Source organism: Phyllostomus discolor, chromosome 8, assembly GCF_004126475.2.
Source record: "Phyllostomus discolor isolate MPI-MPIP mPhyDis1 chromosome 8, mPhyDis1.pri.v3, whole genome shotgun sequence".
Lineage (NCBI taxonomy): Eukaryota > Metazoa > Chordata > Mammalia > Chiroptera > Phyllostomidae > Phyllostomus > Phyllostomus discolor.
This window is the reverse complement of record NC_040910.2, coordinates 73969075-73986284: the sequence shown is the minus strand read 5'-3', so window position 1 is coordinate 73986284 and position 17210 is coordinate 73969075. Positions and strand designations below refer to the sequence as shown.

The 17210-nt window shown below is 46.8% G+C and overlaps 1 protein-coding gene across 2 annotated transcripts; it reads right to left on the bottom strand.

The window, feature by feature from the left end:
- Window positions 1-1039: 1039 nt before the first annotated feature.
- XAF1 (XIAP associated factor 1) lies at window positions 1040-15552 on the bottom strand. Of its 2 annotated transcripts, none has more exons than XR_004904789.1 (8): window positions 15260-15552; window positions 13552-13687; window positions 12892-12948; window positions 12157-12352; window positions 10552-10637; window positions 5726-6031; window positions 1515-1658; window positions 1040-1438 (listed from the first exon to the last, which is right to left on the bottom strand). XR_004904789.1 is itself a non-coding variant. In XM_028534583.2 (8 exons), the coding sequence occupies exons 1-7, from the start codon at window positions 15325-15327 to the stop codon at window positions 1602-1604; spliced, it is 906 nt and encodes a 301-aa protein (XP_028390384.2). In that variant the 5' UTR covers window positions 15328-15551; the 3' UTR covers window positions 1040-1438; window positions 1586-1601. The 2 variants fall into 2 exon arrangements, 1 of the variants encoding a protein (XP_028390384.2); XM_028534583.2 differs by having other exon boundaries at window positions 1586-1658; window positions 15260-15551.
- Window positions 15553-17210: the final 1658 nt, after the last annotated feature.

The window sequence follows — 17210 nt, the reverse complement described above, 5'->3', positions numbered from 1 at the left end:
CACCCGCGGGGCTCCGCTCGTGGGTACCGGTCGCAGCCGCCCAGACCTGAGGTTGCCGGGTCACCGGCGCGTGCCGGTGACCCGGTCCTCGCGCAGAAGGCCCAGGAAGGCACCAGGCTGGGGGCGCTGGCGATGATGGGCATGTCCCCTGCCCTCCCCTCTTCTGGCAAGAAATAGGTTCTGCCCCGAATGTGGAGCTCAGTCTGCCGCCTTCCCTCTCCCGACCCAGCCCCTGGGTACTGGCGGTCCCGAGAGATCCAGCTTAGGCATTCCCCCCCCCCCCCAGAATCCATCACCATGTTCTCTTGGTTCTTGACCTCATGGTATACACTTTCCTCAGATAGGGCCCCCAAAGGAAAGTCTGAAGCAAACCCGACCCACCTAACGTGACAAAGCTTGAGAACTGCCCCACCTTTGCGGGGGGGGGGGGGGGGGTGGATAGGGAGCATCCACCCCGCCCACTTTCCTTGGCTCTTCGGCTAGAGACAGGGGCTGGTGCTCTAGCAGGTCACCCCACGGACCAGGCAGAAATGCAGGGGTATAATGTTTGCCGGTTGCATCTCTAGGCTTCCCCCAACCACTCTCCCCACCAACAGCCTCCAAAGGCACTCCACTGCTTTGGGCTTCACCAGTGAGCCAGGAAGAGCCGAGGGGAGCCTGGGATAATGTTTAATAGACACAGGTCATCATCAGAGGTGCAAACAGACCGGTTAGAGAACACCCACATCAGGCAGGGACTCTCGGGCAGCCTTGGCCTACCACCCGGCCTCCTTTCCCTCCCTCCCTCCCTCTCTTCCTTTCTGGCCTGCCCTCCCCTGTGCACTGCCTGGCCCTGCTGCCCTGGAGGCCACCACCCCATGCCCTGAAAAACCAGTGCAGAACAAAAGAAGGGTGACCAGGAAGCTTTCAGGAAGTGTTTTTATTCTTAGGAAATTATATCTACATCTCTATCTATATCTCTATCTACCTCTACCTCTACCTCTCTCTCTCTATATATATTTTTTTAAATTTTATTTTAATCATTGTTCAAGTACTCTCTCTATATATAATCTCAAAACTCGACAGTAAACAGTCCACTTAGAAAATGGGCAGGAGACCTGAATAGACATCTCAGATGACAAATAAGCAAATGAAAAGATGGTCAACATCATTAGACATTAGGGAACTGCAGTTGGAAACGACAGTAAGGTATGCCCGCATACCTGTTAGAATAGCTAAAGCTAGAGAAAATGTTAATGACAACGACAACTGCTGGCCGGGGAGTGCGGGGAAGTTGAGCTCTCGTACATTGCTCTATGAGATGGGGATGTGAGATGGACATGGGTCCTCCAGGGCGTCAGGCTGTGGGGTCCTGATGTGTGATCACAGTTCTCAGGCAGAAGATCTGGAGGCTTTTTTTCTCCTGGTTTATCTGTAGCTCTTGAGTAGACCAACATCTCTGTTCAAAAGGAGGAAAGTAGTTAAAATCCAAACATTTTCTTCCACAGGAAAAAAACCCAAGAAATAAAACCCACCTCCGTTTGCAAGTAAAGGCCACCACACAAAGTAAGCAGGGAGACCAGTAAACCTTCCAAATCTGTAGTACCTTTTCTTCTCCAAATCTAGCTGAAGTTTCTCACTTGTTTTCCATTCAATGATGCTAACCACCAGCATTTCTCCTAAAGAAATGGATATAAAGAAGTTTGATGTGTTTAAAGTAGAAAATGTTACTTCCTGGGGTATCTGGATATGGCCAGCCCTGGTTTGTGGAGCACAAACCCTGAGCTACAGGTGGCGGAGAAAAGACATGGGACACAGGGACCCAGGAGGGGCCTGTGGGTGGCTTGGGACAAAGTTTACTTGAGGCCTGTCATCATCAGTGGGGCAGAGAGACAGATTAGAAAACAACCACACCGCAGACTGTTAGTCATTTTTTTTTTAAAGAGCCACATTATTGACTTGGAGGGAGGGATGTCCTTGGGTGTTGCTACATCATAACATTAAGATGCAAGGAAACATATAAGGGGATTCTAAATGTGTATGTTTGTAAGTGGTTATATAATAGGATCACCAGATAAAATACAGAATGTCCATTTAAATGTTAATCTCAGAGGAACAACTTTTTTTATGATCCATGTTGTTACTTTGTAATTATTTTTGTCCCAAGTAATATATTTTTATTTGCTAAATTTGGCAGTCTTATATAAGGATGAAGGGACATATGGAAAGAAACAACAAAGTGTGGGAGGTAGGAGAATATGGCATGATCTCAGCATAATGAAGGCCATATATGACAAACATATAGCTAACATACTCAACCAGGAAAAACTAAAAGTATTTCCCTTAAGGTCAGGGATAAGACAGGGATGTCCACTTTTACCACTCTTATTCAACATAGTTCTGGAAGTCCTAGCCATAGAAATCAGACAAGAAGAAATAAAAGGCATCCAAATTAAAAAGGAAGAAGTAAAATTGTCATTATTTGCAGATGACAGGAACTGGTTATAGAAAACCTTAAGGATTCTTGCAAGAAACTACTATAACTGATAAATGAATTCAGTAAAGCAGCAAGATACAAAATAAATATATAAAATAAATAAATGGATAAATACCCAGTATACAGCAATAATGAACTATCAGAAAGGGAAACTAAGAAAATAATCCCATTTACAATTGCATCAAAAAAATTACCTGAGAATAAACTTAACCAAGGAGATAAAAGACTTACACTCAGAAAATTATAAGACACTGAAGGAAGAAATTAAAGAAGATACAAATATGTGAAAACATATACTAAGCTCATAGATAGGAGGAATTAATACCATTAAAATATCCACACTACCCAAAGCAATCTATAGTTTCAGCACAATTCTGTCAAAATACCAATGGTTGTTTTCACAGAACTAGGATAAATAATCCAAAATTTATATGGAACCACAAAAGACCCTGAATAGCCATAGCAATCTTGGGAAAGAAGGGCAAAGTTGAAGGAATCATGCTACCTGATGTCAAAGTATACTATAAGCCTATGGTAATCAAAACAACATAGTACTAGCATAAAAACAGGCACATAAATCAATGGAAGAAAATAGAGAGCCCAGAAATGAACCTGTATGGTCAACCAATCTATGACAAGGAGACAAGAACATACAAGGGGATAAAGACAGTCTATTCAATAACTAATGCTGGGAAAATTAGATAAATGCAGACAGAGAGAGAGAAAGAGGGAGAGGGAGAGGGAGAGATAGGAAATAAACCACCTTCTTATGCCACATAAAAAAACCCTCAAACTCAAAATGAATTAAATACTTAAATGTAAATGTAAGACTTGAAACCATGAAACTCCTAGAAGAAAACATAAGCAGTAAAATCTCTGACATTTCTCTTAGCAATATTTTTTTTGTGTTACATCTCCTTGGGCAAGGGAAACAAAAGAAAGAAACAAATGGGACTACAAAAAACTAAAAAGTTTTTGTGCAGCAAAGGAAACCAGCAACAAAACAAAAAGACAGTTTACTGAATGGGAGAAGATATTGGCCTATGATACATCTGATAAGGGGTTAATATCCAAAATTTATAAAGAACTCAGACAACTCAACACCAACCCCCTCACTCCCCAAAAAACACAATCCAAAACAAAACAAACAAACAAACAAACAAACAAAAAGAAACAGGCAGAGGACCTGAATAAAGCCTTCTCCAAAAAGGACATATAAATGGCCAATAGACATATGAAAAGATGCTCAATCTCGCTAATCATCAGGAAAATGAAAATTAAAACCACAATGAGATACCACCTTACACCTGTCAGAATGGCTGTCATCAATAAATCAACAAATAACATGTGTTGGCCAGGGTGCAGTGAAAATGGAGCCCTTGTGCTCTGTTGGTGGGGATGCAGACTGGTGCATCCATTATGAAAAACAGTGAGGAGGTTCCTGGAAAAATTAAAAATGGAACTGCCTTATGACCCAGCCATTCTACTTTTGGGTATGTTATTCAAAGCAACCAAAAACACTAATTCAAAAGAATATATGCTCTGCTGTGTTCATTGCAGTGTTATTTGCAAGAGCCAAGATATGGTAGCAACCCAAGTGTCCATGAATAGATGAGTGGATAAAAACTTGGCGGTGCGTTTATACAATGGCTATGAAAAAGGGAGGAAATCTTACCATTTGCAACAGCATGGATGGATCTAAAGGGTATTACACTAAGTGAAATAAGTCAGACAAATAAAGACAAATACCATGTGATTATACTTACACATGGAATCTAAAGAGCAAAATATTGAATAGACAAAATAGAAACAGACTCATAGATATGGAAACCAGACCATATCCAGCGGGAGGGGTTTGGGGGACAGGGTAAAGAGGTGAAGGGATTAAGAAGCACAAACTAGTAGTCACAGGAATGTAATTACAGCATAGAGAGTATAGAATATAGTCAATAGTACGGTAATAACTATTTATAGTGCCAGAAGGACACTTGAAATACTGGGGAGACCTCTTTGTAAATTTTATGTCTAACCACTATGCTATACACCTAAGAGGAACCAATAATGTTGAATGTAAACTGTAATTGAAAAATTAGAAAAAGAGAGAGAATATGGCACTAAAAACATTCTCATCAAGTATGAAATTCACCCATCTTTGTAAAATTATATGCTTATGTGCACGTATAGATGCTTAAAGAAGTTAGAAGATAAAGATTTAGGTCTACTTTTTCATAAGGAGTGTTCATGATATTGAGTGAAAAAGGCAAACGGTGGTGTAATAAGTATAGGAAGATAATACATGGGGAAAAGAAGTAACTCACACCCTGTGTAGGTTTGTTTAGGTGTGAGTGAGCAAAGGTACAGCCGGGAAAGGACGCCCAGCAGGCTGCTGATGTTGGTAACTCAGGGCAGGGGACTGAGGAATGGGCGGGGGTTGGAGTGGGGAGGATTGGCTTTGCCTCTATATTTCTTTGTATGGTATTGTCTCATATATTTTGGAAAACAGCAAATAATGAAAGTTTTTTTTTTTTTTTTTTTTTTTAAGTAAAGCATCCAATCTGGAGCTTAAGAGCACCAGCTTTGGAACTATTAACATGTGGGTCCCAGTCTGAATTCTGCCATTGTCTAATCGTATCATCCTGGGGAAGCTGCTCCACCTTTCTGTCTAGTTTCTTTATTTGTAAGACTGGGATAAAAATATCTGCCTATTATGTATAATGAAGATCAGCTGTTTGTAAAGAACTTTGCATTGTAACTGGTGCATAATGGAAACCAATAGAAAATAATCTAGAATGTGAAACTCAGGATATTGAGGCTGCAAATCCTCATCTGTTGGAGGAGAACCTCAATCTGCTGGAAGCAAGACACCAATAGACGTAAGATCTTGAGCAAGGCTTCCATTGCCTTATTTATAACAGGAGAGAGCTAGAGTGGATGCTCTCTGCTTCAGTCATCTACTCAATTGTTTAAAGCATTTGCTGCAGCATCAGCCCCTGGCCCAGGAACTGTAAACACAGAGATGAAAGAGCTGGCTCTGCCTTTGAAGGTGGCCCAGTCTCTGGGAGAGCATGCAAATGCTCCCCAGGTGGGAAGTGCAGGGACGGGTGGATCTGGGCGGTCACACAGAGAAGGAGGAAGTAGGGAAGGGCTTTTCCAGTGGCAGTGTCTGCAAACAACTTGCAGGTTCTGGATTTCTCTAAGCCCTGTCCAGATGGTTTGCAGCCAGGTAAGGAAGGGACTGAGGTTGGGTACCTGATGTTGGTTTAGGGTCGGCAGGGGAAGTAGGATGTCACACTGAGCACATCTTCTCAGAATGTCATAGGCTGCCTCATCTTCTACAGGAGACGAGATCTGGGGCTTTGTGTCACTTGGTGCTTGCCTTGTTGAAGTTTCAGAAAGAAGAGGAAATCTGTTTATATTTTTTGTCTTTGGACGAACATCTCTTTTTGCTGTGGAAGTCTGATCTTCAGCAGCCTGACTTGGGAGCGGTGGAGGAGAAATCGTTGGCTCTCCAATTGACAAATACTTTGTAGACTCTGAGACTGTGCGGCATTTATCCTGCAATGATGAGTAATATATTAAATTTAGAAATGAGCCCTGGCTGGTATGGCTCAGTGGATTGAGCACGGGCCTGAAGACCAAAGGGTTGCCAGTTCAATTCCCAGTCAGGGCACAAGCCTGGGTTGCAGGCCAGGTCCCCAGTAGGGGGTGCGTGAGAGATAACCACACACTGATGTTTCTCTCTCTCTCTTTCTCCTTCCCTTTCCCTCTAATAATAAATACAATCTTTAAAAAAATAAAGAAATAAAAATGACTTTGGCTTTAATAGTTGGACAATACAACAGACTAGATAACCAGAGAACCTCCCACCGTGAGCACTTAGAAATGCTGGTGGAATAGGACAAACACTCATTTAAGCTGATAGCCGACTTTGTGAGAAAGCAAGCAAGCTCCATGGTCCTGGAATGAAGACCTCACCTGTCAGGCACACCAGCTGGCACTTTGGGAGATGTGGGGTCAGTCTCCTAACTATGAGCTTGGGTAGAATGGAAACAGGGTGGGGCAAAGCTGTTCTGGCAGTGTTTGCATATGACTTGAGGGTGGAGCACAGGAGTGACCATGCTCTCAAAGCCATGTATTGTTTGTTAGAAGGCTAGAGAATATGAGTAATTTTAGACTTTAAGTCCGGTATTCACAACTACAGAAATGATAGAAGTAGAATGCAATGTTGCCAAATTAGTAGAAAAGAAGAAAGAAAAGGAGAACATTTGCTCCACCCAGTAGAAGGCAAGAGAAGAAGAAAGCTTGAGCAGCGGCAGTAATGAGCAAGTTGTGGAAGGCCCAGAGAAGGTGGTCGAAAAGAACTGTTTCAATATTGCTGAGGATGTTAAAGGCATTGTAGTTAAGTAAGAAAATGGCTATTTTTAAGACGTATATTAAAGGATGATGGGTGACATGACAGGCTATCTTGGATTTGCTTTTAAAATACTTTGAAAAAAGAAAAGATACAAAAGATAGATGAAGCAGTCTTTAAAAGTTTCGATTATTGGTATATCTGGGTGGTGAATACATAGGGATCAATTATATTCTCTCCCTGCTTTTGCATTGGGAAAATTTTGTCATACTATTAAAACATTAAAATGGCAGATTCTATAGCCATCTAAGTTATCATTTTCAGTTATATAAAGTCTAGATAATTAGCCTCCCATGCTTTATTTCTCAAGAGACTTTTTTAAAGGATATGCTCTACCAAAGAAGAAGCAAACCTAGAAGGGGAAAAAGATCAGAACCTAAAGTCTGGGGAATAGACTCTGACACTGGAGAGGGTGGAAGGAATTCCCAGAATGACAGCCACTCATCAGACCCAGAAGCCACAGGCCCCATAAGTAAAGGAACAGAGTGCTTGACGTGTTTAACTGTATTGAAGGGGCAACTTCAGATCTAGTAGAAAGTTTTAGGGATGATTGAGTGATAAGTAACTAGAAAGTGGAGCAACTGAAAAATTGAAGCAATGATTAACTCCAGAGAAAACAAAAAGTTGTAGAAGAAAGCAAATGCAATTATAGTCTGTGTGGCATTGTCGTCTGTAACACTTGTATGGTCACGATATCATTGATTATTGCTTTAACCAGAATGGCTGGTATCAATAAATTGGGAGGAGTGAGAGATAGAGGCATGAGAAGGTGCTTTAGAAATATGGAGCTAAATACAAGAAGAAACAGTGGAAGACTTAGAAAGCAGAGTATCTGTGCCTTGGCATCAGTTAGCATGAAGGGGAGAGTGAGGCTCGTATTTTAACTGGGGTGGTAGGAGACAACTAACAAGGGCTATTATAATGAAGTAAATTAGAAAATATGTAAGAAATTGATAAATGCTATGCAAGAGAAAACAGTAGAGAAAGGTAAGGGGCGTGGTAAACACGGCATGGGGTAGAGGGTTACCATTTTAAATAGGTTGTTTATAAAACCTCTGAGTGAAGATGCAGAGTAGGCAGTAATATATCAGTCTGGAGTTTGGGAAAAAGTCTGGAAGGAGGTATAGATTTGGGAGTGCCTTCCTACATAAGGCATTTTTTAAAATCATAAGATTGGATGAAATTGTTGAGGCAGTGACTGCAGATAGAGAAGAATGCAGAGGCTGAACTCTCGGGCCCCCCTCGGAAGAGGTCGGGGTGCAGGAGGAGGAGGGTGTGATGTGCTGGAAGCCAAGAAAGAGGGGCACTGAAGTGAGCTGAAGAGGAGGAAGTGAGGAGCTGTGGTCTCCTCGTGAACTGAGGACTGGGGATTGACTGTTAGATTTAGCCATGCGAAGGACGGTCACTGATTTTGACAAGAGCAGGTTTTGGGGGGGTTGTGGGGGTATAAAAGCCAGGTTAGAGTGGGTGTAAGTAAGGATGGGCCAAGGGAAAAGGGGGCGGTGATTACAGACAACTTGTTCAAAGGTTTTGCTGTAAAGGGGAACCGAGAAAGGGGATGGCAGCTGATAGGAAATGAGGTCAAGAGAAGGATTTTTTTGTTTTTCAGTTTTTGGGTTGTGGTAATGTAAACCAAGAACCCATAAAACCACCTGGTGAAAATGATTTCAGTCTCTGATTTGCAAATTAAAAGTAAAAGAGAGAGAGAATGCTTTCCATGCAAGGCCACAGACTGCACCATCAATACAAATATTTGTCAATAGGACCCCTTTAAAAACCTCTCAGAGCAAACATCGGAACACCCTGGAGGGAATGTCTGAGGCTCTGTCGAGGCCTGCATGTGCATCTCGTGTCCCCTCTTCCCCTTACAGGAAAGAGGGGACAGTTGCTGGAGCTGCAGAACAACGGCCTTGTGTAGGCAAGAGGATGACACGGAGTGCCCCAGCAGCATTGGATGGGAATGGAGAAGGTCCCTCTGTGGTCAACAGGCGGGAAGGCAGAGGGTGTGCGTGAGGATGCTGGCTCGGAGGTACGTGGGGTGGTGAGCGGTCACAGACGTTTTCTCCTCGTGAAGAGGTAGACAAATCATTATCCCCATCTTCCTTTCAGGGAAATTACACAACCAGTAATGGCAGAGCAGCACTAATATTCAGGGTTTCTGACCACAAGTCCAGCTCCAGCTTCAGTGAGTAAGTGTGTAGGTGTCCTAGGCTGCCAGTCTGGACCCTTTGAAGGGGAGTGATCAGCTTCACTCTTGTTTTTGCACGCACCGAGCATCTCCTGAGTCACACAAATGACATGGGATACTTCTGTCATTGACTAAGCATCAGTATGAAGGAAAACCAATGCACAGGAGATTTTGATGCTGAGCATTCGAGGCTGAGGATCACTTGGCTGAGACAGTGCTTCTCGAACTTGAAACACCAGTGATCTTGTGAAACAGCAGGTTCTGATCTATCATTTCTAGGGGGAGGGCCTGAGACTCTGCATTTGCAACATGCTCCCGGGCAATGCTGATGCTGCTGGTCCATGGACCCCACTTCAACAATCAAGGAGCTGAGGGGTGGAAATGACCCAAATGTCTATCAATAGACAAATGGATAAACAAAGCGTAGTTTGGCCACAAAGGCCATAGAAGGATGAAGTATGACACATGCTGCAACATGGAGGAACCTTGACAACACATGCTAAGAGAAATCACATAACACTACATGCGATATGACTCCCTTTATGTCAGCTGTCCAGAATAGGCAGACCCACAGAGACAGAAAGCAGATCAGTGATCCCCAGGGACTGTGGGTAGGAAGCAGCAGGGAGTCACTGCTTCATGGGCACAGGGCTTCTTTCTGGGCTGGTGAAAGTGTTCTGGAACCAGACAGAGGTGATGGCTGCATGACACTGTGGATGTGCTCAGTGGCGCCAATGACACATTTGATATTATGTGTATCTTACCACAATAAGCAAAAAGAACAAGAGCATCCTAGGGTTTCTTTAATTCTGACATTCATAGTTCTCTGAGTTGAAGGGTTAAGAAAGAATATGCTCTCTGCTTAAGGAGAAAGAGATGAGGTTCTTGGGGTGGAGCCTTGCTAAGTTTCCCCAGAGCAAATATGCTCCATCCTGCAAAAAAGGGAAGTAGCTTGGCACAGCTAATGCACCAAGAGGTGCTTAGAGCTGTGGAGGAAAGAGTCTGTGAGTGTTCCCAGGCAAAATCAGTCAATCAATCACATCATTACACCTCTACAGAGTCCCCCTTTGGTACCCAGTCCTGGGATCAGCTTCCTTGTGGGGAGAGGGAGAAAGTCGTTTACTTTTGTGGAGGCGCTCACAGTCTCATGGACAAGACTCCCACGAGGGACAGAAAGTTATAAGGCAGGTCCCAGTGAGGCGGCGCCCAGGCCCCGGAGGTGGAAGATGTTCAAGGTGAGCAGGGAGAGCTGGACTGGTCAGGGAGGCTCCTTGAGAGCTGGCACAAAAGGGGATCGATGATCTGTGATAAAGCCTAAAGCAATTCACAGCATCCCTTTTTGAGCAAAGCAAAAGTAGTGATGAGACCCTTTAATATCATATGTAAATTTGGACCCAGAATCTACCTTTCAGACTACACTTTTTGGAATACAGACAAGGTATGAGCACCATTAGAAGATGACTAATTGCTACTCACCAGATGGTGTAAATACTTGTTTCCTGGGGTCATTCGATTACAGCCATGATGGGAGATATTGTTTTTAGGAGCTGAAATTCTCTTCCCTGAATAAACACAGACACAATACCACAAATGATGGCCCTTGACAATGGCTAGCCCAGCTGTCCCACAACTGCCTACACAGCCTGTAGTCACAAGTATGAACTGTCCCAGGCCTGCCTGCCTGTTCTGCACTGCCAGTGTCCTGGGCCACACAGGCAACCTTGGCTGGATTAGCCACATCGCTCCTTTATGACCACAGGGGCTTGGCCAGCGCACATGACCCTGACGTCCACCTGGAACAGACCACTTTCTAAGGAGACGGAGGGAGCGGTTACCACAGGTGCCAGTTCTGAGCTCTGGGATCAGACTGTTATTGTACATGTCTCTGCTGATTGTGTTGTGTGTTGATGAAGTTATGTCGAAGTTGTGTTCAAGCCCAGCCAAGTGGTGTGAAGGAAATATACATGAATCTCAAGACTTCAGATTTTCCTTTGCCAATTTTCTTTTAAAATTTTATTATAGAGAGAGAAAGGAAGAGAGAGAGAGAGAGAGAGAGAGAGAGAGAGAGATCAAATTGTTGTTTCACTTATTAACGCGTTCATTGCTTGACTCTCGTATGTACCCTTTGATTCTTGTATGTACCCTGACTGGGGATCAAACCCACAACCTTGGTGTATTGGCTCGACATTCTAACCAGCTGAGCTACTTGGCCACGGCTGTCCTTTGTCAGTTTTCACCTCGAGTAGACTGTTTACCAGGAGAGATTTACTATACAAGGGATTTTAGACTCACACCACATGTTACCATATTATGAAAACAACCAGTGAAATCCACATTAGATCCGTCACACTGATGGCTTGTGTCCACCTCATAAAGAGGTGACTGGGCCCAGAGAACGTGAAGTGGCACAGGGGCCACCACGCAGGCGCAGAGATCAGGAGCTACAGCTGATTTCCTCTGTCCACTGCCGCTGGTGGATGAAGCCCCAGCTTTGGTGTCGGGAAACTTGGGTGTCCAGCCTTACTTCTGCCCCTGGCAAGCTGCTGCCTCATTCTGGGCATGGGTTTGTCATCTGTGAGCGGAGGCAGGTGCATCTCTGCAGGCCAGGATCATGCCAGAGGAGTTCCGAGGAAGCCTCCCGTTTTGCAGGGCCCCATTGCCTCCGCATCCATGTGCATGGCTCCCAGGCCCCCACCACCTGCCTCTGGGGCTCCCTAGGCCAGTCCTTTAAAGAGCACAGCAGACACACTAGGAGGCCACTCTAGTGCATGGTCTAGACCAGGGCGTCAAAGGGCAAAAATAATTTTAGGACTGTATAAATGTAACTACTCCTTAACTGTTAAGGAGCTGAAAGTACATTCGGCCCTTTGAAGGCAACTGCAAGGCTGATGTGGCCCCCAGTGAAAATGAGTTTGACGCCCCTGGTCTAGAACTAGAGTAGCTAGATGAATTCAAGACCTACATACCTGTCATACACACAGGTGGTCTCTCCTGTTGAACGCCTGCATTTTTTGTATCCCATCCAGGAGAGGTTCCCTTTCCTCCCAGCCTCTCCTTTCTACCCCAGCCCGCACTGCTCACCTCTCTGGGGCTGGGCTTGCTCCCTCCCGCACACATCTTTGTGCTGGGCCAGCCCTCGGACCACGACGAACTGGCCACAGTCCAGGCAGAGTTCGGTCCGGCTGCCGCAGTGGTGCTCGTGGATCTTCAGCTTGCCGAGGCGCACGACCACCCCGCAGAACTTACAGTCAGTGGGGCGCTCCAGGCATTCTGTGGTCTGTGGGGGGACAGGCAGGACTGGCATGGTCACTGGCCTGCAGTGACTGGACTGCAGCCCATTTGGGGACATGAACTTGTTTCCCTAGGGGATGAGAACCAATAAGAAAGCAGGTGGGAAGGGCCAGAGTGGGACTCTCCTCAGGGAATCTGAGCTCTCCTAGGCTCATGGACATGGCAAGCCCTTTTTTCCCTTTTATTGATTTCAGATGTGGGGAAGGGAGGGCGAAAGAGAGGGAAAGAAACACTGATGTGAGAGAGAAACATTGGTCAGCTGCCTCTCACACACGCCCCAACCAGGGATCAAACCCACAACCCTGGCATGCGCCCTGAACATGAACTGAACCCACAACCATTCTGTTTGTGGGATGATGCCCAATCAGCTGAACTAGTCGCCCATTGTTGCCCAGGCCCACTTGGGTGAGGAGAGAGGTCAGGTGGAAGTGTTTATTATGGACCCCTCCCTTCCTCCCTCCCTCCCTCCCTCTCCTCTCAGGTTGGCCACTCAGTGGTAAAGGATGAATCACACTTGCTTCTCACCTCGTGAAACTCCAGCAAGTGCTTCTGCATGGTCTGCTGGCACATCGCACACCCGACCTGAACGGAGACAGAGAAACGCTGGCCCCACCAGCGCCCACTACCTTCCCCCATGTCTGCCCTGGCTTCACTGCCCTGGCCGCAGGTTTGGGTCTGTGAGCGCTTAGGGGCCAGGATCAGGTGACCTCAGCCCCCATGTGGCACCAGCCCTGGGCTCAAGAAGCATTTGGAAGATCTGTGGAGTTGAAGGGGATGCCTGAGCTTGAGCATCTCCAGAAAGAGAGTTGAGGGGCCCCAGAGGGGATTGACATGAAAGAGCAGGAAAGAAAAGTCAGCCTTGGACTGACCCTGGCTATGACTGCCTTCTAGAGCTTTCCTTTCCTGCTTCCCCTCTTCACAGAAAAGAACATTCCGCCTTTCCTGAAACAGGGAGCCCTCACCTCGGCCACACCCATGAGCCTGTGGGGAAAGGGCTGGGGGCAGGAAAATCAGGGGTAGAGTCAATTTAGCATGAGGATGACAATCACTCTGTCCTCTTTGCAGAGGGGCTGGCACACGCTGGGCTGGGTGACTAGCCCAGCTGCTGCAGCCCGGACCCAGGACAAACTCCTCCCCAGCACCCAGCATTCCCCACTCTGCCTGCCCCTCCTTTGGCCGCCTCACCTGCTGGTGCCCCGTCTCACAGTGCTCCTCCATCTTCGCCTGTGGGACGGGCTCCTTGCACTCCGGGCAGAGGACCAGGAACAGCATGCAGTGCGCCTCGTGGAGAGACAGGTGGGCAGAGGCCACGCTTCTCTTGCTGTGAGGTCAAGGGGGAAGAAACTCAGGCTCATTTCATGGTGTAGAACACGGAGCCCTATTTTACACCCAGGGCTGCTGGGTTAAGAAATGTCGAGGCCTCAAGCCCTTAAAATACGATGATGAGGCCACTTGTCCCTGTTGGTCCCCAAGCAGAACAAAGCTAACTCATAGAACGAGTGCAGGAATGTTCTACCAAGCTCTTAACGTTGCCCAGGGCTAGTGAAGGTGAATGGAAAGGAGCAGGAGGGATAGACCACAAAGGGGACCCAGGAAAGTTTTGGGGGCAATGGGTAGGCTCATTATCTAGACCGGGGTGATGGTTTCATGTGTATATGAACATGTCAGGTGCATCAAATGGTACACTTTAAAAATGTACCATTAATGCAGCATATGTCAATTATACCTCAGTAAAGCTGTTTCCCAAAAAAAAGAAATGACAAATACTAAATTCTTTCAAAGATTTTTGTCTCGTTTTCAGATGTTCCCCTGCCTGGTCCACAGCCGGCTGAGAGTCCAGGTGGGCACTCCCATGCTTGCTGCAAGGGCCACGCCAACACGCAGAAGCCCCACGACTCAGCGGGTGAGAGGCCACCCACTGGCCCCCTGCTCCCAGGCTCCCCAGTGCAAAACAAACCCACAGAGAGACCCCGAGTCCTTTCTTGGAGACCCCAAAGAACACAAGCTTCTGAGTCTCCCAGTTCCTGGGCATGGTGTTTCTTAAGCCTCCTTATTACCAAGAAATGCCTCCTTTCACTTCACTCAGCTCTTGCTGTGGTAGCTCGGGAGTGGGAGACCCAGTGCCTGTGTCTCTAAAGGCCCGAGCAATGATGGTGATGGGAGTTGTATGCCCAAGTCCCTGGCAAGAGGGAGGTGACCAGGGAGAAGCCAGAGCCCTGTTCCTTTGGTCTGAGCAAGCTCTCAGCTCTGTGCTGCCCAGGCAGATGCCTCAGAGGCTGCCTTGCTCTCCCTTCCTCTGTTTTTGCCCCACTGCCAGGCCTGGCCCTTTCCCCCTCTGCTCTCCCTGCTCTGTTCCCTCAGCTCTTTCTCCTGCATTGGTTCAGACACCCAAGAGCCAGGGGGATCTGGCTGGAGCAAAGCTGCCTACCTGTAGGCAGTGAGGCCCTTCAGTGGGCCAGAGGCCCCTGAGCTAGAGGTGCAGTCCTGACCCCCGGTCCGTCTCCTTTCCCCGGCTCTGCAGCTCCTTCTCAAGGAGGGTGGGGTGGGGAGGTTGGTCCTGGACTGGTGTGCAGACCGTATGATCAGAACCCCAAATTAGGACTGTGAGTAGGGGTGGGGACAATTAGTCTGGCTCTTTGGCTTGAGGACTGTCCCGGAGAGTCTAGACTATCTCGAGGGGTGGAGGGGGAGTGTGGTTGAGTGATGTAAGGTCGTGCTGACCACTTTTCATCATCCCATTGTCCCAGAGATCCCCAGGGTCTAAGCCTTCCTTCCCTAGTGGCTACAGTACCCAGCTGGCCCCTCCTTGGTATTGTTTATGCCTGGACCGTCTTCTCCTGTCTGCCCTCTCACCAGGCAGCTTCAGGTCGCCCCTAGAGAAGAAGCTCCTTACCAGTTCCTGCACACCTGAACGGCTCCCTCCATGGCCTTGTCTCCGGAGTCTTGGATGGCTCCCTCCATGGCCTCGTTTCTGAAGTCTTCCTGTTGAGTTTCGTTTCTTGCAGAAACAAAACCGAAAGTGTTCCAGCAGCCCTGCCCACAGCTCCAGGCAGGGACAGATTTTCAGAATTCTCAGCCAAGGGCTGCCCCACGGTTCCTGTGACTGACCTGCCTGCTCAGGGAGCCCCTTTGTGGCGAGGCCAGCCCAGCCGGCCCCTGCTGCCTCCTTTGGCCCGAAGCTGCTGTCACAGGCTGTCACTACAGCCCACAGCCCCGAGGGTGGGAGCCCGAGACAGGGCCTCCCCTGGGGCCACAACCCCTCCCCTCCCCTAGGCTGGCTTCACTGTGTGGGGTCTCTCCAGGCCCTTCCATAGTGACTGTCCCCTCTGCTGCTCCTGTCACTGGTCCTCCCTCTGCAGGAGTGAGCGAGCGAGCAGTGCTGAACTCAAAGGCTGCCACCTGAGAGCATCTCCTGGACTTCCTGTGCCCTGCTCTGGGCTGGGTGGTGACGACTGTGCAAATGGGGCCCGGGAGGGGTTGGGGATGCAGGGTGTTGTGCACCAAGATGCAGCATGGTGACTTAGGACAACACCTATCTCCCCGAGTCTCTTTCTTTACTTGTAAATAATTGCAGCAAACACGACTATCACTCTGACAAAGTGACAGCAAGTGAGGAAGGTTCTATCGTGGTCATCCCCATCTTCAGACTAAGAGACCGAAGCACTGGGGGGTGATGTCACTTGGGTGTCACACAGTCAGTAGGCAGCAGAGTGAGGCCTGGGCCCGGGTGGAGTGGTCCTAGGCTTCTCTCTCCTGGGAGGTCGAAGTTTGGATCCTGATAGCGCCATTAACTGGCAGCTTGTGTCTCCTGAGCCTTTTTGGGCTTTTGTTTCCTTATCTGTGGGATTCAGGCGGGGACCTGGAGGATTTTAGGTGACCAGGTGCTCCTAAAAACTGTGTGCAAAATTGCTTCCATGTGAGTGTGTACCTATTCCCAAGGAAGAGCCGACGTTTTTAGCAGACACTCCAAAGGAGTCCTCAACCCAGGCAGTTACAAATGACTGGACTCATTGACTCACAGGTCTGAGAGTGAAAGAAATCAAGGTCTGTTAAAAGCAACACATGTCCCAATTTAGACATGCATCACTGAATGTCTAAATACAGAACGTTTGTTCTGTGCCCCTGTGTTCTGTTCACAGGGAGAAGAAAAGTGCAACTAGCTCGATAACTGAAAATGATAAAACTGTGTACCTAATTGTTCAGGGAGTTGAAAAATTTACAAGCAATTGCATCTTCGTTAGAAACATTTGGACATTATAAACTTCAGGCTGGAATTTTTAGAAAGGGTTTAATGTATATTTCTGTTTCCCAGAATTTTATTCATAAAAAGTCAAGCTCATCTTTAGTTATCTTCAACATTCATTTTTATTGTTTATAAGTACAATTAAGAGGTCAATATGCAACCCTGGCTGGTGTGGCTCAGTGGATTAAGTGCCAGCCTGTCAACCAAAAGGTCACCAGTTTGATCCCCCATCAAGGCACATGCCTAGGCATGGCCCAGGTCAAGATTTTATTTGTTTTTAGAGAGAAGGGACGGTAAGGAGAAAGAGAAGGAGAGAAACATCAATGTGTGGTTGATTCTCACGTGCAGCCCAGGCATGTGCCCTGACTCAGAGATGAACCAGCAATGCTTTGGTTTTCAGGCTGGCACTCAATCCACTGAGCCACACCAGCCAGGGCTAAATAAATAAAATCTTAAAAAAAGATAAAAAAGAAATCAGTCTCTTGAAACCTATCCACATAATTAAAAAAAAGATGTTAATGTGCAGTTGGAGAATTTTGATTGTGGTTTTGCCCATTTGTCTAAGCATTTTCATTTGTTTTAATTTCAGCAAGCACACCGT